Source organism: Chiloscyllium punctatum, chromosome 3, assembly GCF_047496795.1.
Source record: "Chiloscyllium punctatum isolate Juve2018m chromosome 3, sChiPun1.3, whole genome shotgun sequence".
In the NCBI taxonomy this organism is placed as follows: Eukaryota; Metazoa; Chordata; class Chondrichthyes; order Orectolobiformes; family Hemiscylliidae; genus Chiloscyllium; species Chiloscyllium punctatum.
In genome coordinates, this window is record NC_092741.1 from 14,862,649 (window position 1) to 14,887,579 (window position 24,931).

The 24,931-nt window shown below is 40.8% G+C and overlaps 1 protein-coding gene across 1 annotated transcript in view; it reads left to right on the forward strand.

Moving 5' to 3' along the window:
• Positions 1–24,931, forward strand: part of LOC140453953 (dynein axonemal heavy chain 8-like) — a 1,210,036-nt gene that overhangs the window by 346,812 nt on the left and 838,293 nt on the right. Inside the window, exon 20 of the mRNA XM_072548830.1 lies at positions 19,305–19,385. Coding sequence (XP_072404931.1) covers positions 19,305–19,385 — 81 coding nt within the window. The remainder of the gene's footprint in view (positions 1–19,304; positions 19,386–24,931) is intronic.

The window sequence follows — 24,931 nt, forward strand, 5'->3', positions numbered from 1 at the left end:
TTGTTGCTTGCTCGATAATTATAAATCCTATCTCTTATAATCCTTTCCAAAACCTTTCCTTCAACAGAAGTAGGGCTCACTGGTCTATAGTTACCTGGGTCATCTCTACTGCCCTTTTTGAACAAGGACACAACATTTGCAATCCTCCAGTCTTACGGTACTAAACCTGTAGACAATGACAACTCGAGTATCAAAGCCTAGGCTCCGCCGTCTCTTCCCTAGCTTCCCAGAGAATCCTCGGATAAATCCCATCCGGCCCAGGGGACTTGTCTACTTTCACTCCTAGAATCGATAGCACCCCTTCATAATTAACCTCGATCCTTTCTAGTCTAATATCTCGTATCTCATTCTTCTCCTCTACAATATTCTCCTTTTCCTGTGTGAAAATTGATGAGAAATGTTCGTTTAGCACCTCTCCAATCTCCACTGGGTCCACACTCAACTTTCCACTTCTGTCTTTGACTGGCCCTATTCCTACCCTAGTCATCCTTTTATTTCTCACATACTTATAGAAAGCTTTCGGGTTCTCCTTCATTCTACCTGCTAAAAACTGTCCATACCTCTCTTTGCTCTTCTTAACTCTGTCTTTAAATCCTTCCTAGCTATTCTATAACTCTCCATCACTTCATCTAAACCATCTTGTTTCATCGACACATAAGCTTCCTTCTACCGCTAAACAAGAGATACAATTTCTGTAGTAAACCATGGGTCCCTTACCTTATCACTTCCTTCCTGCCTGACAGGGACATACCTATCAAGGACACACAATCAAACCAGCTCCACATTTCCATTGTCCCCATCTGCTGCATTTTGCTACTCCATTCAATGCATCCTAAGTCTTGCCTAATTACAATATAAGTGCCCCTTACCACATTGATAACTCTTGCCTTGTGGCATGTACCTATCCCTTTCCATAACTAAACTAAATGTAACAGATTTATGGTCACCCTATCCAAAGTCCTCACCTCCCACTAAATCAAACACTTGGCCTGGTTTATTACCAAGCACCAAATCCAGCGTGGCCTCCCCTCTTGTCAGCCCCTCGACATACACTGTCAGGAAACCCTCCTGTATACATTGGACAAAACCTAATTCATCGACGTACTAGAGTTATAGCATTTCCAGTCAATGTTAGGGAAGTTAAAGACCCCCATTCTGACCACCCTGTTCCTTTCATTCCTACCCAGTATCATTTTTCCAATCCTCTCCTCCATCTCCCTGGAACTCTATGGAGGCCTATAAAAATCTCCCAGCAGTGTGACCTCTCCTCTCCTGTTTCTAACCTCGGCCCATGCTACCTCAGTAGACGTGTCCTTGTCAAAAGTTCTTTCAGCCACCGTTATACTATCCTTGACTAACAAGGCCACACCTTGTTAGTCACCTTTGTGGGCGGCACGGTGACACAGTGGTTAGCACTGCTGCCTCACAGCGCCAGAGACCCAGGTTCAATTCCCGCCTCAGGCGACTCTCTGTGTGGAGTTTGCACATTCTCCCCGTGTCTGCATGGGTTTCCTCCGGGTGCTCCGGTTTCCTCCCACAATCCAAAAATGTGCAGGTTAGGTGAATTGACCATGCTAAATTGTCCATAGTGTTAGGTGAAGGGGTAAATGTAGGAGTATGGGTCTGGGTGGTATACGCTTCGGCAGGTCGGTGTGGACTTGTTGGGCCGAAGGGCCTGTTTCCACACTGTAAGTAATCTAATCTAACCTAACCTCCCCCTCTTTTACTGCCTTGCCTGTTCTTAATGAATGATCTGAACCTTGGAACCTGCAACATTCATTCCTCACCCTACTCTATCCATGGCCACAACATTAAAGTCCCAAATACCTATCCATGCTGCCAGCTTACCGACCTTATTTCGGATACTTCTGGAGTTGAAGTTTGAAGTAGACACACTTCAAACTAACTTGCTGTCTGCCAACACATTCCTGTGACTGTGAAATCCTGTCCCTGTCCTCCCTACTCTCATCCTCCTGTGTACTGCAACTACACCTCAGGTTCCCACCCCCCTGCTGAGCTAGTTTAAACCCACCCGGATTGCACCAGCAAATTTCCCTTCCAAGATATTAGTACCCCTCTGGTTCAAGTGAAGACCATCCTCTTCGTAGAGGTCCCACCTTCCCCAATTATCCAAGTACCTGAAACCTTCCCTCCTGCACCATCTCTGCAGCCATGTGTTCAGCTGATATCTCACTTTATTCCTTGCCTCGCTTTCACGTAGCATGGGTAGCAAACCAGAGATAATACTCTGTTTGTTCTGACGTTCAGCTTCCACCCTAGCTCCCTGAGATCCTACCTTACATCCCTATCCCTCTTTCTACCTATGTTGTTGGTACCTACGTGGACCACGACTTGGGGCTGGTTACCCTCCCCCTTCAGGACCCCAAAGACACTATTCCATTTTCAAAATGGAATAGTGTAGGATAGATAGGCTTCGGATTGGTTCCACAGGTCAGCGCACAATCGAGGGCTGAAGAGTCTGTACTGCACTGTAATGTTCTTAGTCAGGAAGAGAGTGAGGATGTGCAAACTTAAAAGGCCTGGTGAGGATCTGGTTAAGTATATTCATGCTGCCTGACCTGCTGTGCTTTTCCAGCGCCACTCTGATCTAAACCCTGGTCAAACCTACACTGAGCTTGAAAGGATCAAACAAAATAATTTTGATAGGTGGATAAGGGTACTAAAAATAGAGCTCTGAGAGAGAATTATTCTGGAAAAATTCACTTCCTAAAGTAGTGAGAACTCACGTGGATTGGTTGAAACAGCAAGATTAGCAGCTGAAATGGCTGATGATTACAGGTTAGTCCATAAATCAAAGTTTGGTTACCAAAATCAATTTCAATCCATGAGGATAGAAATTTGGGTAAAGAAAAATCCTTACATGGAAAGGAAAAGATAGATCCTGGTGAAGATCATCAGGATAACTTAAGGAAACCCTTGAGGGGAAAAGAGAAGTTGTAAAGCTCTAGTGTTTTCACTGCAATAAAGAAGGCCACATGAAATCACAGTGTTGGTGGGTTAGCACTGGGAAGCCAGAAGTAGGAAAACAGGATAAGCCGGTGAATTTTGTTGGAGTGGTAATGGAAAGCACAGTGGAGGCTATAAAGTGCACCAGATTGTACAATCTGGTCAAAGGTTAGTTAAGGAAGAATTGTTGGATTTTCTTAAACCATATACTTGCGAAGTTAATGTTTACTCACATAGGTTAGGAGCAGCAGTTAAAGAGGTTACAGTAGAAGGAGATATAGGAACCTATCAATCTTTGATGTTGAACGATGAGAAGATTTGTACCTCTGAAGGACTATTGCCAGAAATGATGCTAGTAATGGGAATTCACGGTGAGACAAGAAGCGCTCAATTATGTGGACTAAGGTTAGAGTGTCCAATGAAGAGTGGAGATGTCATGGTAGGAGTAGTACTGGACAAACTCTCAGCTCCAGGAATACGATTTGTCCTTGCTAATGACATAGCTGGTTAACAGGTAGGAGTGCTGCCTACTATGGTTGAAAAGCCAGTGGAAACTCAGGCAACTGAACTATTGCAGGGCATATAACCTAGGATTTTTCCTGACTATGTGGTAACAAGGTTACAAAGTCACTAATTGGAACAGAAAAGGTCAACAAATACAGATAAGGAAGTTGAAGTGGAATTAGCAGAGTCCTGTTTGATCAAATGGTTGACACAAAACAGGAGCAAATAGATGACAAAGCAGGCATCTTTAGATCAGAGAAATTAACTGAATGACAGCAAAAAGATGAGAAACTAAACCAATTGCATGCACCAATTGCATCAAAAAGCATGCACAGCAGAAGAATTTAGATGTATCCCAGTGTGTTATTATCTTAAAAATGATGTCTTAAATGAGGAAATGGAGATCATCACATATTCAGGCAGACAAGAAATGGGCAGAAGTTTATGAAATCATTTTGTCAGTGGTTTGTAGAACAGAGGTGTTACGAGTGTCGCATGAACTACAACTAGGGGGTCATTTAGGGGTGACAAAATCTCAGGCTAAATACAAAACATTTTTACTGGCCTAGATTGCACAAAGATGTAGTTAATTTTTGCCAGACATGTCATACATGGCAGGTAATTGGAAAACTACAGGCAGTAATGAAACCCACATCTTTAATACCTATTCCTGCATTTGAAGAACCTTTTACAAGACTCTTAATTGATTGTGTAGGACCCCTACCGAAAGCAAAAAGTGGGAATCAGCATTTGGTAACAATAATGGATGTGTTTACTAGATTTCCAGAGGTCATTCCATTATGCAGTATCACAGCTGAAAGGATTGGAGAGGAGTCACTCAAATCTTTCACTAGATATGGACTCCCTACAGAGATCCAAACAGATCAAGGGTCAAACTTTAAATCAGAATTGGAGGTGGAGTGGACAGCGAAGAAGGTTAGCTCAGATTACAACGGGATCTTGATCAGATGGGCCAATGGGCTGAGAAGTGGCAGGTGGAGTTTAATTTAGATAAATGTGGGATGCTGAATTTTGGGAAAGCAAATCTTAGCAGGACTTATACACTGAAGAAGGGCTTATGCCCGAAACATCGATTCTCCTGCTCCTCGGATGCTGCCTGGCCTGCTGCGCTTTTCCAGCACCACACTTTTCAACTCTGGTCTCCAGCATCTGCAGTCCTCACTTTCTCCTAGGATTTATACACTTAATGGTAATGTCCTAAGGAGTGTTGCTGAACAAAGAGACCTTGGAGTGCAGGTTCATAGTTCCTTGTAAGTGGGTCACACGTAGATAGGATAGTGAAGAAGGCATTTGATATGCTTTCCTTTAATGGTCAGAGTATTGAGTACAGGTGTTGGGAGGTCATGTTGAGGCTGTACAGGACATGACTTAGGCCACTGTTGGAATATTGCATGCAGTTCTGGTCTCCTTCCTATTGGAAGGATGTTGTGAAACTTGAAATGGTTCAGAAATGATCTACAAGGATGTTGCCAAGGATGTTGCATTTCAGCTGTAGGGAGAGGCTGAATAGGCTAGGGCTGTTTTCCCTACAGCGTTGGAGGCTGAGGGGTGACCTTATAGAGGCTTATGAGGGGCGTGGATAGGCTAAATAGACAACTGTTTTTCCCTGAGGTGGGGGAGTCCAGAACTAGACGGCATAGGTTTAGGGTGAGAGAAAAGATATAAAAGAGGCCTAAGGGGCAACTTTTTCACACAGAGGATTGTACTTGTGTTGAATGAGCTGCCAGAGGAAGTGGTAGAGGCTAGTACAATTGCAACATTTAAAAGGTATCTGGGTCCATATATGAATAGGAAGGGTTTCGAGGGATTTGGATCAGGAGCTGGCAGGTGGGACTAGATCAGGTTGGGATATCTGGTCGGCATGGATGAGTTGGACCGAAGGATTTGTTTTCGTGCTGTACACCTCTATGACTGTTTGACTCTACTGCATACCATCCAGAGTCACAGGGAGTGCTAAAAAGGAGGCATCAGGCATTAAAGACCATGTTGAGGGATTATAGTCAACATTATCCAGATGGTTGGGATAAGGGAATTCCGTTTGTACTTCTTGCGATCAGAGATGCACCACGTGAATCAACCAAGTTCAGTCCATTTGAATTAACTTTCGGGCATAAAGTGAGAGGACAGCTAAAATTGATTAAGGAGAAATTGATAAGTCAGAATTCAGATGCCAAATATTTGGACTATGTGTCAAATTTTAGAGAATGCTTAAATTGTGGGGGAGTTGGTTAGACAGCATTCAAATATATCACAGCATACAACGAAACAGGAAGCATAAAGAAATCTTGGATATGCTCAAAAGGTAATTTGACAGAGAAGGGAAGCCAAAGGAGACTGTATTATTGGTTACAACACAGAGTGAAGAAATAATTCAGAGGATTCTGAATTGGATATTCTTCAAATTAAATTCGACAATTGAGGAAGGTTCTGGATTAGGGGTGCTGGAAGAGCACAGCAGTTCAGGCAGCATCCGAGGAGCAGTAAAATCGACGTTTTGGGCAAAAGCCCTGATGAAGTCAGTGGTGAGTGGTGTTCCACAGGGCTTTGTTCTTGGGCCTGTACTTTTGGTAATTTTTATTAATGACTTGGATGAGGAGATTGAAGGATGGGTTAGCAAGTTTGCAGACGACACAAAGGTTGGCGGTGTCATTGACAGTACAGAGGACTGTTGTAGGCTGCAGCGTGACATTGACAGGATGCAGAGATGGGCTGAGAGGTGGCAGATGGAGTTCAACCTGGATAAATGCGAAGTGATGCATTTTGGAAGGTCGAACTTGAAATTGAGTACAGGATTAAAGACAGGACTCTTGGCAGTGTGGAGGAACAGCAGGATCTTGGTGTGCAGGTACATAGATCCCTTAAAATTGCCACCCAGGTGGACAGGGTTATTAAGAAAGCATATGGTGTTTTGGCTTTCATTAACAGAGGGATTGAGTTTAAGAGCCATGAGACCTTGTTGCAGCTCTATAAAACTTTGGTTAGACTGCACTTGGAATACTGTGTCCAGTTCTGGTCGCCCTATTATAGGAAAGATGTGGATGCTTTGGAGAGGGTTCAGAGGAGGTTTACCAGGATGCTGCCTGGAATGGAGGGCTTATCTTACGAAGAGAGGTTGACTGAGCTCGGACTTTCTTCATTGAAAAAAAGAAGAAAGAGAGGGGACCTAATTGAGGTGTACAAGATAATGAGAGGCATAGATAGAGTTGATGGCCAAAGTCTTTTCCCCAGGGCAGAAATTGTTAACATGAGGGGTCATAGTTTTAAGCTGTTTTGCGGAAAGTATAAGGGGGGTGTCAGAGGTGGGTTCTTTACGCAGAGAGTTGTGAGAGCATGGAATGCATTGCCAGCAGCAGTTGTGGAAGCGAGATCATTGGGGATATTTAAGAGTCTGCTGGACATGCATATGGTCACAGAAATTTGAGGGTTCGTACATTAGGTTTACCTTACATGAGGATCAATGGTCGGCACAACATCGTGGCCTGAAGGTCCTGTTCTGTGCTGTACTGTTCTATGTTCTATTTAGTCTCCTAGTCTGAGGAAGTGCATTCTTGCTCTTTAGGGAGTCCATCAAAGGTTCACCAGATAGGTGCCAGGACGCCAGGACTGAAATATGAAGAAAGATTGAGCTTGTATTCTCTGGAATTTAGAGGAATGATGTGGAAATTTCAGAGGGCCATATAAAATCCTGATGGGGTTTGACAGTCTAGATGCAGGAAGAATGTTCCAGATGTTAGGAAAGTCCAGAACTAAGGGTCACTATCTCAGAATAAGGGGTAAGCCATTCCGGTCTGTGATGACAAACAATTTCCTCACTTAGAGTTCTGAACCTGTAGAATTCTCTACCACAGAAAGCTGTTGAGGCCAGTTTATTAGATATATTCAAGACGGAGCTGGACATGGTCTTTCCAGCTGAAGGAATCAAGGAGTTTGGAGAGAAAATGGGATTGGCTGACTGAAATTGCATGATCAGTCATGATGCAGCTCAAAGGGCTGAATGGCCTACTCCTGCACATTTTTCTTTTGATTAGATAATTAATAATATTCCTGAAAAAGTAACCTATCGGGTTGACTAACCGCCATATGATGGAACTTTACCTTATGTCTGAAAATAGTGTAGTTTACTCTGAAACAAGGGTGTCAAGTGTATTTAAATTAAATTATGATGGTATGCAATACAAATTAGTTGAAGTACCAATGAAACTGTATTAAAAAGCTTGTGTGTACATAGGCAATGTATGGTCTTCAAAGAACTATTACATTACTTATGTTCAATTGTATATTCCTTCAAAATGCAAAAACTCAAAAAAGCTCAGTCAACTATGACTAACAAAGAACGTTCAGGATTGTACAAGATTAAAACAACAGGCCTAATGCCAGAAAAATTGCTAGAAATAACAGTATACCCAATGGATTAGGAGGCTTTCAGAATACAGCAAAGATGAACAAAGTAACTAACAAAAGATGTTTAAATGCAACAGAGAAAAAAGCATAAATTGACTGTAGAAACATGCATAGATACATAGAAAGGCTATGTTTGACAAAAAAAATGTGTTCATTGTACAAAGAGTTTAAAACAATAAGTTATAATAAGGAATTGAATCATAGAATCCCTACAGTTTGGAAACAGGTCCTTGAGCCCAACAAGCTCATCTGAAGAGTAACCCACCCTGACCCATTCCCCTACCCTACATTTACCCCAGGCTAATGCACCTAAATTACATATCCTTGAACATGATGGGCAATTTAGCATGGCCAATTCACCTCAACTGCCCATCTTTAGATTGTGGGAGGAAACCCACGCAGACACAAGGAGAACGTGCAAACTCCAAACAGTCATTCGCCAGAGGCTGGAATCAAACCGAGTCCCTGGCGCTGTGAGGCAGCAATGCTAATCAGTGGGCCACCCAGCCACCTAACCATTTAGAGAAATGGCTAAAAAGTTAAATAATTACTAGCATCTGTTTTAATCGAGAATGATACATGAAATCTCCCAGAACGAGAAATCCAAGCCATGAGGGAGATTGAGAAGTTTCAGGAAAATAGTACTCATGAGAAGATTGTACTGGAGAAATTAATGGGTCCAAAAGGTGATGGATTCTCAGAGCCTTATAATCTACATCCCAGAATTTTGAAGGAGTGGCCAGAGCGATAGTCGATGTTTTGGTGATCAACTTTCAAAATTCTATAGATCTGGAATGAATCCCACGGATTGAAAGTTCGCAAATGTCACTCACTATTTACGAAGAGAGAAAACGGGGAACTATTGACCTTTAGCTTTACATTAGTAATAAGGAAAATTCAAGGCTGGCTTATTAAAGAATGTGATAAATAGGCATTTCGATAATAGTGAAATGATTGAACATAGCTAACATGGATATGTGATGGGAAATCATTTTTGATGAGCATGTTGAAGTTTTCTTGAAGTTGTTATTACCAAAACTGATAGAAGACAACTGATGGACATAGTATACTATGATTTTCAGAAGGCATTTGATAATGACCCCAAAGAGGGCTGTTTAGAAACATTAAAGAACATGGGGTAAGAGATAATGTATTGGCATTGTGACAACGCTGTCATTTTAAGAGGTTATTTTGTCTTGTTTTTTTTAAGGAATGTTGTAAGGCAGAGGCACCGAGCTGTCTCTCAGAAAGTAAGCAATTTGTGAGGCCTTGTTTTTTTTAAAGTTGGAACAATGAAAGTAGCCTGGGTGGGGCCAGCTCTCACAGACCCAACCTTTTAGTTCTTTTAGTTTTAAGGTTTAGTTTTAAGTTTAGTTCTTTTAGTTTTTAGGTTTAGTTTTAAGCCTTTGGGGTCTCAAAAGAGTTTGAAGCTTCAATTAATGTCTCCCAGCTACTAGTTTTTCTGAATTTTCTCTTGATGTGTTTTGCTCCTGGTTTGGAGAACTGTATGTGAGAATCTGTGCCTGAACTTGTCTTTTTGCCAAAGGGAGTGTTTATCGGATGTTATTATATTGGAATAGTTAATTAGTAATAGGTACTATTATTTGGTTATGTTTTCCAATAGTTAAGTAATTCTAAATTCCTCTATCTTCTGTTTGCATTTTATCTATCGTGTTTAAATAAATTGTGTTTAAACAACATCAAGTAGTTTGACCAGTCACATTATCTGGAACACAACACTTCACATCTACTTTTAAAATTAAAAAAAAGCTGGGGTCTAGGCTACCTTCTTAAAATATATTGAGGGGGTCTGGTTTGGTCCATAACAGCATGGATTTATGATTGACTAACAGAGTGAGAATAACTGGTCATTTTCATCTTGGCAGGCTATGACCAGTGAAGTACCGCAAGATCAATATTCGAGCCCGAGCTGTTCACAATGATTGGGAAGTGGTGACCAAATGTAATATTGTCAAATTTGTGGATAATGCAAAAGTGAATGAGCAAGAACATGGCAGATGAAATATAATGTAGAAAGATCTGAGGTTATTCATTTTGTGAGGAAAAACAGATGTGCAGTGTATTTCTTAAATAGTAAGAGACTGAAAGGTGGAGATGTACAAAGGACCTTGGTGTCCTTGTTGATAAGTTGATAAGTCTGACGTGTAGGTTCAGCAAGATATTAGGAAAGCTAGTGCTACATTAGCCTTTATTGCAAAATTATTAGAGGACAGGATTAGTAAAGCCTTGCTTTAATTTCCTAGGAGCTTCATTAAACTGCACTTGGAATACTGTGAGCAGTGTTGGTTTCCTTATCACAGAAAAGATATTATTGATACAGAGTGGGAGCGCAGCAAAGGTTCAGCAGACAAAAACAAAGAACTGTAGATGTTGGAAATCTGAAACAAAAACAGAAATTGCTGGAAGATCTCAGAAGGTCTGGCAGCATCTCTGGAGAGAAATCAGAGTTAACTTTTTGGATCCAGTCACCCTTCTTCAGAACTGAAGGTTCACCAGACTTGTTCCCAGAATGGTGGACTGACCTATGAAAAAAGCTTGGCCAAAACGGCTTGTATTCTTCAAAGTTTTAAAGAATGAACGGTGATCTTACTGAAACTTACAAAGTACTTGAAAGAACAGACAGGGTCAATGAAGGTCAGATATTTCCACTTGTTTGGAGTCTAGAAACAAAAAGTACGACTTAAGAATAAGGATGATGCCACTTAAATCAGAGTTAGGGTTTTTTTTTTTATCTTTTTGGGGTTGTCAAACTTTGAAACTCTCTCTACCACAGAGGGCTGTGGAATATTTGTTTTTGGGTATGTTTAAGGTAGAGATTGATAAATTTCAAATTACAAACGGCATAGATGATCATTGAGATGAGGTTGGTAAAAGACATTGAAATGGTCTATCAGCCATGATTGTATTGAATGGCTTGACAGTCATGGCCTGAATGGCTTACCCCATAACTATGTTCCTACATTCCTATCTTGCTTTTCAATATTCAAGATCTGAGGCAGTAGAGTCATAGTGATAGAGATGTACAGCATAGAAACAGACTGTTCAATCCAACTCGACCATGCCAACCAGATACCCTAACCTAATCTAGTTCGATTTGCCAGCACTTGGCCCATATCCCTTTGAACCCTTCATATTCATATACCCATCCAGATGACTTTTAAATGCTGTAATTGTACCAGCCTCCACCGCTTCCTCTGGCAGCTCATTCCATACACGCACCACCCTCTGCATGAAAAAGTTGCCCCTTAGGTCCCTTTTATATTTTTCCCCTCTCACCTTAAACCTATGCCCTCTAATTCTGGACTCCCCCACCTCAGGGAAAACACCTGGTCTATTTTTCCTATCCATGTCCCTCATGATTTTATAAACCTCTATAAGGTCACCCTTCAGCCTCCAACACTCTGGGGAAAACAGCCCCAGCCTATTCAACCTCTCCCTATAGCTCAAATCCTCCAACCCTGGCAACATCCTTATAAATGTTTTTTGAACCCTTTCAAGTTTCACAATATCATTCTGATGTGAAGATATTCCAATAGGAGAAAACAATTGAATGCTGTATTCCAAAAGTGGCCTAACCAATGTCTTGTACAGCAGCAACATGACTTCACAATTCCTATAGTCAATGCTCTGACCAATAAAGGAAAGCATACCAAACGCCTTCTTTCTCTATCCTATTTAGCTGCGACTCTACTTTCAAAGAATTATGAACCTGCACTCCAAGGTCTCTTTGTTCAGCAACACTCCCCAGAACTTTACCTGCTTTGATTTGCTTTTCCAAAGTGCATCACCTCAGCCCATTGGCCTATCTGACCAAGATCCTCTTGTACTCTGAAGTAACCTTCCTCGCTCTACACTGCAACTCCGATTTTGGTGTTATCTGCAAACTTACTAACTGTATCTCCCATGTTCACATCCAAATCATTTATATAAATTATGAAAAGTAGTGGACCCAGCATGGATCCTTGTGGCACTACACTGGTCACAGGCCTCCAGTCTGAAAAACATCCCTCCACCACCATCCTCTGTCTTCTACCTTCGAGCCAGTTCTTTATCCAAATGGCTTGTTCTCCCTTTATTCCATCTAACCTTGCGAACCAGTCTCCAATGAGGAACATTGTCAACCGCTTTACTGAAGTCCATGTATATCATGTCTATTGCTCTGCACTCAATCCTCTTTATTACTTCTTCAGAGAACTCAATCCAGTTTATGAGACATGATTTCCCACACACAAAGCCATGCTGACCATCCCTAATCAGTCCTTGCCTTGCCAAATACATGTAAATCCTGTCCCTCAGGATTCCCTCCAATAATTTGCCCACACTGATGTCAGGCTCATTGGTCTAAACTTCCTAGGCTTTTCCTCACTACCTTTCTTAAATAGTGACACCACATTAGCCAACCTCCAGTCTTCTGTCATCTCACCCGTGACTATCGATAATACAGATATCTCAGCAAGGGGCCCAACAATCACATCCCTAGCTTCCCACAGAGTTCTCAGATACACCTGATCAGGTCCTGGGGATTTATCCACTTTTATGTATTTTAAGACATCCAGCACCACCTCCTCTGTAATATGGACAGACTTCAAGATGACACCATCTATTTCCTCACATTCTATATTTTCCATGTTCTTCTCCACAGTAAACATTGATGCAAAATACTCATTTTTAATCTCCCCTGTCTCCTGTGGCTCCACACATAGGCTGCCTTGCTAATTTTTGAGGGGCCCTGTTCTCTCCCCAGTTATCCTATTTTCCTTAATGTGTTTATAAAATCCATTTGGATTCTCCTTAATCTTGTTTGCCAAAAGCTATCTCATGCCCCCTTCTTACCCTCCTGATTTTCCTCTTAAATATACTCCTACTGCCTTTATACTCTTCTGAGGATTCATTCGCTCTCTCCATTCTATACCTACATATGCTTTAAATATCTCTGAAATTTTAGTCTCTACTTTCAAGACTGTTTTTAATTCCTCTGCCACCACTTTCAAATTATTGTTTGTTAACCAAGAACATAATATCATAGGTCTTGGATGCAGTGCAGGTAATTTGGCTCATTGAGCCACTCTACTATTCAATCAAGGCCGATCTGGTTGTCGTTTCAACTCCACTTTCCTGCCTGACCCATTTAATAATAACCTCCATAACAATCATACATTTGTCTAACTCTATCTTGAGTTGTTAACAATATTTCACTTTCCACAGATGCTGGCAGATCTGGTGTTGATTTCTAGCACTTTTATTTTCGATTTCCAACATCTGCAGTATTTTACTTTTATTGATATGCTCTACATCAGTGTTGTTCAATACATTCACCATTCACATGCACAAGATGATGCTGTTCATTTTCAGAACAAAATACTATTTATTTGTATTAAACTTAGATCTCAAGATTTCACTTGAGAAGGTAGTGAACTGCTTTACTCATAGTGCTGTAAGGAAGAAAGTCCCAAGATGTTCACCACCTAACATGGATTGAAGGGGGATTGCCACTTCCCAGATCATAAGCTGCTGGAACTTAATTTATTCAAGAGACACATTGTAGTCTCAGCAATGACCACTGCTCCAGGTGGCCTTAATGAGACAAGAACTGCTGATTATTAGATAGACCAGGACCTCCTGGAGTTGAAACTTCCTCTCAGATGGAGGGAAGAAAGTTCCCTCAAGCCATTTAAAGATCCAAAGGCATGAAATGTACCGTATGAGCCAGCGAAGCATACACAGTAGAGTACCCGAAGCAAATTGCTTAAATATATTTAAGAGGAAGCTGAACAAGAATATTGGTGATGAAGGAGGAAAGTTTTGAAGGAATTCCTGAGAGTTTCAAGTGAAGAGAGTTAAGAGGAAAGTCATGTGGTAATGTTGTAACTCAAAAACCTTGATACCATCCAGGACAAAGCAGACCACTTAATTGACACCACATCCACAGGCATATATTCATTCCACCACTGGCACTCAGTAGCAGTAGTGTGTTTCTCACTATGAGATTCACTGCAGAAATTCACCAAAGGTTCTTAGATAGCACTTTCTAAAGTCATAATCACTTTCATCCAGAAGTACCAAGGCAGCAAATTGATGGGAACACCACCACCTGCAAGTTCCATTCCAAGCCACCCACCTCCTGACTTGGAAATAAATCACCTGCATTATTGCTAGATCAATATCCTGGAATTCCTTTCCTAATGGCATACTGTGTCTCCCTGCAGCAGATGGACTGCAGCGGTTCAAGAAGGCAGCTCACCACCACCTTCCCAAGAACAATTATAGATGGGCAATACATTCTAGCACAATCGATGCTACCCACACATTACAAGTGAATTTGAAAATACAGCATAGTCCAACTGGGTTGAACATCTTGTTTCTGGACTATAACAAAGCAATACATATCTGTGACAAAATATATTTTTTGTATGTCATTGTGCAGTGTGTTCTAAGTTGGCAGTTGTGGAGAGGAAATTAGCTGGAGAATAGCAACATCCAGGAAACATATGTCACAGGATTGCTTCATTTGATCCTAACTAGTATAGGCCTAGTTGTAAGTTTTTCTATAGCTTGGACTTTAAACATGAACTCTATTTTTCTCTCCACAGATGCCTTCAGACCTACTGAATTTCTCCAGCAATTTCTATTTTTATTTGAGACCTGCAGCATCCATTGTACTTTGCTTTAATTTACTTTGCTAGGTAAGGCATCAATAGGGATGTAGAGTCAGACATTTAAGGAGATATTTCAAAATATTCAAAATAAACATATGGTCATTAAGTCATACAACTCAGAATCCTTCGATCCAACTCGTCTACGCTGACCAAGTTTCCCTTTGCCTGTGTTTAGTCCATATCCGTCTAAACGTTTTCTAGTCATGTACCTATTCCATGTCTTTTAAATGTTGTAACTGTGCCTACATCTACGACTTCCTCTGGCAGATCAGGCCACATCTGAACAGTGTGTAAAAAAAGTTGCCCTTCAGGTCCCTTTTAATTTTTTCTCCTCTCAACTTAAAACTATGCCCCCGGTGTTTGTTTTAGATTCTTCGGCCTAACAAGTCCGCACTGACCCTCCGAAGAGCAACCCACCCGGACCCATTCCCCTAACATTTACCCCTTCACCTAACACTATGGGCAATTTTAAATGGCCAATTCACCTAACCTGCACATTTTTTTTGGACTGTGGGAGGAAACCGGAGCACCTGGAGAAAACCCATGCAGACACGGGGAGAATGTGCAAACTCCACACAGACCCCATTGCCTGAGGTGGGAATTGAACCTGGGTTTCTGGCATTGTGAGGCAGCAGAGCTAACCACTGTGCCACCGTGCTGCCCATCCTGAGGAAAAGACCTCTGCTATTCACCTTATCTATGCCTCTCATGATTTTATGAACCTCTATAAGGTCATCCTTTCTAATAAATTCAAAAGAGTAATCATATCATTCATGGTTAACTAAAGAAATATGGAAAAGCACCAAACCTAAGGAAAAAGCATTCAGCTATGCCAAGATGAGCGACAGGTCAAGTAATAATTAGATTATGAAGAATGGCATAAAAGGATTAAAAGTTTACTTAACAAATACCTTAAGGACAAAAGGGTAACTAGGGAGCGAATAGGGCCCCTCAAAGATCAGCATGGCAGCTTTGTGTGGAGTGCAGAAAATGGGGGAGATACTAAATGAGTCTTTTGCATCAGTATTTACTGTGGAAAAGGATATGGAAGATATAGACTGTAGGGAAATAGATGGTGACATCTTGCAAAATGTCCAGATTTCAGAAGGGAAAGTGCTGGATGTCTTCAAATGGGTAAAGGTGGATAAATCCCCAAAAAATGATCAGGTGTACCCGAGAACTCTGTGGGAAGCTAGAAAAGTGTTTGCTGGGCCTCTTGCTGAGATATTTGTATCATTGATCACCACATGTGAGGTGCTAGAAGACTGGAGGTTGGCTAACGTGATGCCACTGTTTAAGAAGGGTGGTAAGGACAAGCCAGGGAACTATAGACCAGTGATCCTGACATCGGTGGTGGGCAAGTTGTTGGATGGAATCCTGAGTGACAGGATGTACATGTATTTGGAAAGGCAAGGACCGATTAGGGATAGTCAACATGGCTTTGTGCGTGGGAAATCATGTCTCACAAACTTGATTGAGTTTTTTGAAGAAGTAACAAAGAGGATTAATGAGGGCAGAGTGGTAGATGTGATCTATATGGACTTCAGTAAGGCGTTTGACAAGGTTCCCCATGGGGGACCGATTAGCAAGATTACATCTCATGGAATACAGGGAGAACTAGCCATTTGGATACAGAACTGGCTCAAAGGTAGAAGACAGATGGTGGTGGTGGAGGGTTGCTTTTCAGACTGGAGGCCTGTGACCAATGGAGTGCCACAAGGATCAGTGCTGGGTCCTCTACTTTTTGTCATTTACATAAATGCTTTGGATGCGAGCATAAGAGTAAGTTTGCAGATGACACCAAAATTGGAGGTGTAGTGAACAGCGAAGAAGGTTAGCTCAGATTACAACAGGATCTTGACCAGATGGGCCAATGGGCAGAGAAGTGGCAGATGGAGTTTAATTTAGATAAACGCAAGGTTCTGCATTTTGGGAAAGCAAATCTTAGCAATACTTATACATTTAATGGTAAGGTCCTAAGGAGTATTGCTGAATAAAGAGACCTTGGAGTGCAGGTTCATAGATCCTTGAAAGTGGAGTCGCAGATAGATAGGATAGTGAAGAAGGCATTTGGTATGCTTTCCTTTATTGGTCAGAGTACTGAGTACAGGAGTCGGGAGGTCATGTTACAACTGTACAGGACATTGGTTAGGCCACTGTTGGAATATTGCGTGCAATTCTGGTCTCCTTTCTATCGGAAAGATGTTGTGATACTTGAAAGGGTTCAGAAAATATTTACAAGGATGTTGCCAGGGTTGGAGGATTTGAGCTACAGGGAGAGGCTGAACAGGCTGGGGCTGTTTTCACTGGAGCATCGGAGGCTGAGGGATGACCTTATAGAGGTTTACAAAATTATGAGGGGCATGGATAGGGTAAATAGGCAAAGTCTTTTCCCTGGAGTCGGGGAGTCCAGAACTAGAGGACATAGGTTTAGGGTGAGAGGGGAAAAAAATTGAAAACTAACAGATATAATCCGTCCATTCAAGAATGGAAGCAAGCAGAAAATAGAGCACCTAGTTGTATTTTCATCTAGAATGTTATAGAAACTGAATTATGTTACATACATATTGAGAAAGTGTCTGATAATTGTCTTTGCTTTGAGCATTTTAATTAATACCAATTTGGGAGTGACAAATGTAGGCAACTTCAAAGCTACTTATTTTTCCTGCAAAGCACCCACAAAGAATGCCAATGCATTTGCAAAAATGGTGTTTGGAATCATCATTCAAGCAAGGAAAATAGATGCACTTCTAACTTGTTGTTGAAAGCAATGTTCCCAATGAAGAAGTTTGAAAATGCTTGTACAGAACTACTTTAAGCCTGCATGACTTTTGTGCTTCACTAATTTTAGTTGATCCTCTTCTGGTGGTTTCCTTCAGTTACCTCATTTAAGTAGAGATAATATGTTAGAAGGATTATCAAATTAAACTGTATGTATTAATCTTAGTAACAAGAGAAGGTCTATCACGCTCCTGGGAGTATACCATAGATCCTGAAACAGTCAGAGGGAGATAGAAGAGAAAATAATTAGGCAAACAAAAAGAATCCAAAAAGATAACCTGTGCACAGAGATGGAAGGTGTGATTCACAAAAAAAAAACACAATACAGATATTGTAGTTAAGGAGAGAGAGCTTAGCATTTTAGATGTGATAAGCATAGAGAGAAAGATATTTGCTTCCTTGAATGTAAATAAATCACCAGGGTTGGTTGAAATTAATCCTGGGCTGTTAAAAGGAGCAAGGGAAGAATAGACAAATGATTGTCAAATGAACTTCAACACAGACAAATATAAGATATAATATTTTGGTAGGAAGAATAAGGTATGCTCGTATTACTTGGAATGTTCAGTTCCCAATGAAAAGAATGGACAATGTGAAATCAGAATACACATTCATCATTGACCACAAGTCAGTGAGGCCTTTAAAAAGAGCAAGCTAGATTTTATTGCTAGATAGGTAGAATTTAAAAGTAGGTCATAACTGCCTTGAACCTTGAGTTAACTACTGTGTTATGGTCCCTTGGAAATGAAGCAGAGGCACTAAAGAGGTTCAGAGAAGAGTTACAAGATTGATACTAAATATGGGTACACATATCAGGACAGGATTGACATCTGGATCTATGTTCTCTTGAAGATATATGACTAAGGGATGATCTATAGGTGGTATTTAACATTTTCAAAGGTTATATAAGTTGATACAAAGAGAATTTTTCTTTTTGCAAAGAATAGAACTGGTGACCATGTGTACCTCTATAAGATAGTCACCAACAGATTGAGCAGAATATTCAAAATAAACTTCAATGCCAAAGATTGGTGAGAATGTGGAACTCATGACCACAGGGAGTCATTGAAATGAATGGTGTAGAGATGATCCAGTGAAGCAGTGTTTGCTTCCATCTGTACCTCCTCATTTAAAGAAATAGTCTGTGCTTGCATTCAGGAAGAACTGGATGCATTAGGTATTGAACTGAAAATTGTGAGCACTCTAATTACACGTACATAATGCAGATTCCTTTTTAAAGCAAAGACTCATCATATTTCATATCCAGTCAAGTGGAAGCAGGAAAATTGCAATTCAGAGACCATCAATAGGTAGGGTCTACTCCTTTCTCCTGAAACTGTGCTTGTGTTTTCCTTGTTGCTCCTACTGGCACTCTATTCCTCAAGGCAGCTTTACCAAACGATCCATTTTTTAGCTAGACTGTTTTTGAATGAAAGTGTAACAGAAGTATCTAAATCTCTCTCTGCATAAACTTGAGAAGCTAGAAAAAGACTTTGAAATCAAACTACAACCAGAGATAATAAGCTAGAAACTAACCTGAATGTAAAGAATTTTGTCTTAAAACAGTGCTGGAGAACATACCTTTATGCCTGCACGCCAGTTAGCATCAAACTTCAAAGTCAAGCTCTGAGAAATAAAAACACAATTTCTAGATCTGTGTAGGCAAACTTAATGAATCTTTAACTTACTTATTTCCTCAACTAATATAACTTGCGCTGAATGTGAAATATGATGGATCTTTGCTTTAAAAGGGAACCTGCATTGTGCACGCGTAACTAAAGTGTTAACAATTTTCAGTTCAAAAATAATCTATTTTCTTTAAAGAATTGTGTAATTGCAAAAATCAGGCACATTTTTTCCGAATGAGAAATGAATTCAAGTTAATGCTGACTAATGAAAGCTAAGACAATTTTACATAAGTAAAGGTTCTCTCATTTTTATTTCTCTATTCAGTCCACTCTTCAATTATTTGAAAGTGTGTGCCAAGGAATTCCTTCTGAGTATGTGACATTGATAACACCAAAAATTAACAAGGTGAGCACTGTGTTATGTAAGTAAGATTTATGTTTCCCTTCATACACTTCCCCATTCACCAACAATCAAAATACAGGGGATTAATCTTGACTTTCTTTTACCAAGGTTGACAGGAGATTGATGTTCTGCTTTTGTATTAATTTTCTTGTCTAGTGATGTCCAGTTTGCAACCACTAAAGGTTTAGTATTTTAAGTTAAAGCAATATTTCTTAAAGTGTCAGAATTTATTATGAGCTTATATATTAGCACAAACTTAAGATGGGGATAGTAATGATAATGAATTAGTACTCCAGAGGCCTAACCTAAAGCTTTAGCGAAATAGATTCAAATTCCACGATTGTTTGCCACTGGAATTTAAATTCAATTAATTAATAAATCTGCTATTGAAAGGTTGATGATGACCAGGAAACTACCAATTGTTTTAAAAATTCATTTAGTTCAAAGTTATCCAAAACTGTGTTGCTAGTATCCTAAATTGTGTCATGTTCTTTAAACTACTTTCACCTGTACTTGCTGGACAGAATACCACTTGTTTAAGCAACAACTAGCCATTTGCAAGCTCTCATCCTTCTCGCAAAATTTTACATGATATATGCTCTGTTTACTTCTGTCAACACATAACAGTAGTGATTATAACGAGGTCAACCAGGTGGACCTCATAGAATATGAGTTCTATCATTGCAGCTGTTAACCTGGTCCCAACAGGGAGTCCTGGCTGACAGATATAAACAGGAGTGTCAAACATCTTGTTCACTCGAGCTGTCTCTGAAGGAGCCAGACCAGAGTGAAGTTATTTCAATGGGGACCAAAAAAAAACTAAGATTCTGGATGTAAGTCTGATCACTGAGCTGGAAGGTTTGTTTTCAGATGTTTCGTCACCATACTAGGTAACGTCATCAGTGAGCTTCCGGTGAAGTACTGGTGGTATAGCTCGCTTTTTATTTATGTGTTTAGGTTTCCTTGGATTGGTGATGTCATTTCCTGTAAATTCCTGTTATTTTTCTCAGGGCGTTGCAAATGGGGTACCAGTCAATGTATTTGTTGATAGAGTTCTGGTTGAAATGCCATGCTTCTAGGAATTCTCGCGTTTGTCTCGCTGTTTGGCTTGGCCTAGGATGGATGTGTTCTCCCAGTCGAAGTGGTGTCCTTCTTCATCTGTATGTAAAGATACTAGTGAGAGTGGGTCATGTCATTGTGTGGCTAGTTGATGTTCATGTATCCTGGTGGCTAGTTTTCTGTCTGTTTGTCCAATGTAGTGTTTGTTACAGTTCTTGCAAGGCATTTTGTAAATGACATTAGTTTTGCTTATTGTCTATATCGGGTCTATCAGGTTCATTAGCTGCTGTTTTAGTGTATTGGTGGGTTTGTGGGCTACCATGATGCCAAGAGGCCTGAGTCTGACAGTCATTTCCAAGATGCCTTTGATGTATGGGAGAGTGGCTAGGGTTTCTGGATACGTTTTGTTTACTTGTATAGGTTGTTGCTGAGAAATTGGTGAACTGTGTTCATTGGGTACCCATTCTTTTTGAACACACTATATAGGTGATTTTCCTCTGCTGTTTATAGTTTCTCTGTGCTGCAGTGTGTGATGGCTCTTTGCAATAATGTTCTAATGTAACTCCATTTATGGGTGTTAAAATGATTCCACTGAACACAGTCTGTTGATTTCTCAGCAACAAATCCAAACAAGCAGACAAAACGCATCCAGACACCCTAGCCACTCTCCCCAACATCAAAGACATGTCAGAAATGTCTGCCAGACTACTCAGACCTCTTGGCATCATGATAGCCCACAAACCCACCAACACACTAAAATAGCAATTAAGGAACTTGAAATACCCTATACAGACAAGAAGCAAAACTAATGTCATTTACAAAAATACCTTGCAAGAACTGTCACCAACACTAAATTGGACAAACAAGTCGAAAACTAACCACCAGGATACATGAATATCAACCAGCCACAAAAAGACATGACCCATTCTTGCTAGTATCTTTACATAGAGATGAGGAAGGTCACCACTTCGACCGGGACAACATACCCATACTAGGGCAAGCCAAACAGAGACATGCGCGAAAATTCCTAGAAGCATGGCACTTCAACCGGAACACTATCAACAAACACATTGACTTTGATCCCATTTACCACCCCCTGAAAAAAAACAGGAAATGACATCACCACTGGAAATTATATCACCACCGGAAATAACATCACCACCGGAAATGACATCACCAACCCAAGGAAACCTAAACACATAAATAAAAAGTGGACCATGTCACCAGTACTAAACCAGAGGCTCACTGATGATGTTACCTATTATGGTGACGAAACATCCGAAAATGAACCTTCCAGCTCAGTGACCAAACTTACATCCAAAAAAAAAGAGCCTGAAGAAATTTATAAGCAACTTTTCTTTCAGTTGGCGTAAACATGTCTGTGAATTGGGAAGCTCGATTTGTTCAATCTTGCTGTTGAAGGCTGAGCCCAGTTTGTAGAAGTAAAGCTTTTGTTTTACTGTGCAAAAGGCTTTAGAGCAGAGATTATGCAACATGCAATTCTCCTGACAGCTTGTGGACCTGCAACCTTTTTGGTTATTAGGAGCCTAACATTTACTGAGGCACCAGATACTTCAAGAGTTGATGGATTTAGTTAAAGAAGATTACGATTCAAAGCCTCCTCTAATTCTGAGATGCTATCAGTTTTACTCAGCAATTGAGAACCAGGGGACTTCATGTTGGGATTTTTGACAAGGTTAAGATGACTGGCAGAGGCATGTGACCTTGGTTTACCCTTTAATGAGATGACGGGAAACTGTTTGGTATGTGAGATTAATGATGTAATTATGCAAATGTAGCAACTATCTCAAGCCTACCTGGACCTCAAACAGGTACTACAACTGGTTTTGTTATTAGAAAATGCAGGGCACCACTTAGAGTCATAGAGTTATAGAGATGTATGGCACGGAAACAGACCCTTCCGTCCAACTTGTCCATGCCGACCATATATCCCAACCCAATCTAGTTGTACCTGCCAGCACCCGGCCCATATCCCTCCAAATCCTTCCTATTCATATATCCATCCAGATGCCTTTTAAATGTTGCAATTGTGCTAGCCTCCACCACTTTCTTTGGGAGCTCGTTCCATACATGTACCACCCTCTGCATGAAAACGTTTCCCCTTAGGTCTCTTTTATATCTTTCCCATCTCGCCCTAAACCTATGCCCTCTAGTTCTGGACTCCCACACCCCAGGGAAAAGACTTTCTCTATCTATCCTACTAATGCCCCTCATGATTTTATAAACCTCTATAAGGTCACCCCTCAGCCTCCGATGCTCCAGGAAAAACAGCCCTAGCCTATTCAACCCCTCCCTATCGCTCAAATCCTCCAACCCTAACAACTGCATAGCCTCATACACATATCCTGAACAGATAGACTCTATGTCAGCCAATAGCAAAACCCCAAAACAGACATGCCTCAGCCAAGTAGTTCACATTTTCTTCAGGATTTTGGCTAGCAAGCTATTGTAGTTGCTGTCAGTATGTGGATTGAATAAGAGAACTCACAGGCCAATATCCAGGAGAGTGCACACCCTGGAAAGCCCACCTACAGCCGCTTTGGAACAGCTAAATTGCTTAGGAACATCCAAATCAGAACCAATAAAAATAAATAAAAACCAAAAGAACTGCAGGTGCTGTAACTCAGAAACATAAACAGAAATTGCTGGAAAAGCTCAGCAGATCTGGCAACATCTGTGGAGAGAAATCAGAGTTAATATTTTCTCACATTCTCAGAAAAATGTTCTGAGGAAGGGTCAATCGACGTAAAACATTAACTCTGATTTCGCTTCACAGATACTGCCAGACCTACTGAGCTTTTCCAGCAATTTCTGTTTTGTTGCAATCAAACTAAATATCTGGGGGTTAAATGGTCACACAGTTCTAATGGAGGATGATACTGTAGCGGCTGTAACAATGATTACACAACCAGTTTTTAACAAAATTCATTTAGGACTCCAACCCTTAATTTGCATAAGACCTTAGCTAGACTGGGAACCTATACCAGGGAACATTTACAGATTAAGTGTGCGGTTTTGATTTGAGTCTCGTGTGTGAATCAGCTTGTTCAGTTACCATTAATTGTAGTAAAATGTTTAGGCCTAAGCCTGATGTGGGGAAATTAGTTGAGAAAGGTTCACCTTGATTGATTTGACATTTTTCAACTGGAAAATGTCTGCCTAAGTGAAATCCTAATTAAATACAGGGAGGTTTTTCAGGAAGGTCTGGGGAGTCAAGGAAAGTCAGGAAAGTCAAGGCCACCTTATACCTTGACTAGGAAACAATTCCACAATTCTGAAAGACCCACCCAGTACCATTTGCGTGATGTGGAAAAATTGAGATAGAAAGAGGAAGCTATAAAGCAAAGGAATCATCAAACAATACAGTTTGTGGATGGGCAGCACCGATCATTCCAATTGTGATGCCCAACAGTTCAGTTTGACTTTGTGGGGATTTTAAACAAACAGTGAACCATTTCTTGCAGCCGGATGAATACCCAATACCTCGCACAAAGGACTTGCAAAGCTGGCAGATGGGGCGATCCTTCACAAAGCTGGACATGAGCCATGCGTACTTACAATTGAGGTTAGATGAGGATTCCCAGAAGTATGCTACAGTTAATACCATCAATGGTTTACACCAAATAGGTCACTGCCATTTCAGGTATAATCAGCCTGTTCCATTTTTCAGCAGACAATGCAGAGCATTTTACAAGTTCTACACTTTTTTGTCTGGTTGATGTGCAATAAGAGGGAAGACCAATAAAGAACATTTAGAGAACTTGGGCAGAGTCTCTAAGCATTTCTTGAAGATAGGCATATGCCTTAGAAGGGAAATATGTGTGTCCCAGGCACCCCAAGTGAACTACTTGGCTACAAAGTTGACAAGACCAGGATACACACATTGGATGATAAAGTGAGGGTTATCAAAAGTGTCCCGGCTCTCACATCTGTAACAGAGTTTAAATCTTTCCTTGGATTGGTGAATTATTATAGAAAATTCATACATAACTGAGGCCTCCATCCTGGCACCCTTGCATCTGCTATTGAAAAAGGGTCAGCCTTCGAAATGATCTCGTAGCCAAAACGTAGTCTTTAGGGAAGTGAAGAAACAGCACACTATGATTCCAAGCGAGCTCTGGTGCAGCCATGCAAAGCCTCCCCATATGGCATCGGGGTAGTGTTGACTCACAAATGGCCCATTGGAGAGGAAAGCAATGCAGATTTGCTTCCCATACTTTGGCTGATGCAGAGTACATATACATACAGATAGAGAAGGAAGGTTTGGCGGTCATTTCTCATGTGAGAAAGTTCCACCAGCACCTTTATGGATATAGATTTGTAACAGTAACAGACCACAAACCCCTGTGAGGCCTCTTCAAAGAGAACAAGACCGTGCAGCCCATTGTTCCAAGTCGAATTCAGTGATGGGATCTCATTCTAAATGTGTACAATTACAAGTTGGAACACTGTCCAGGAGATCAATTAGC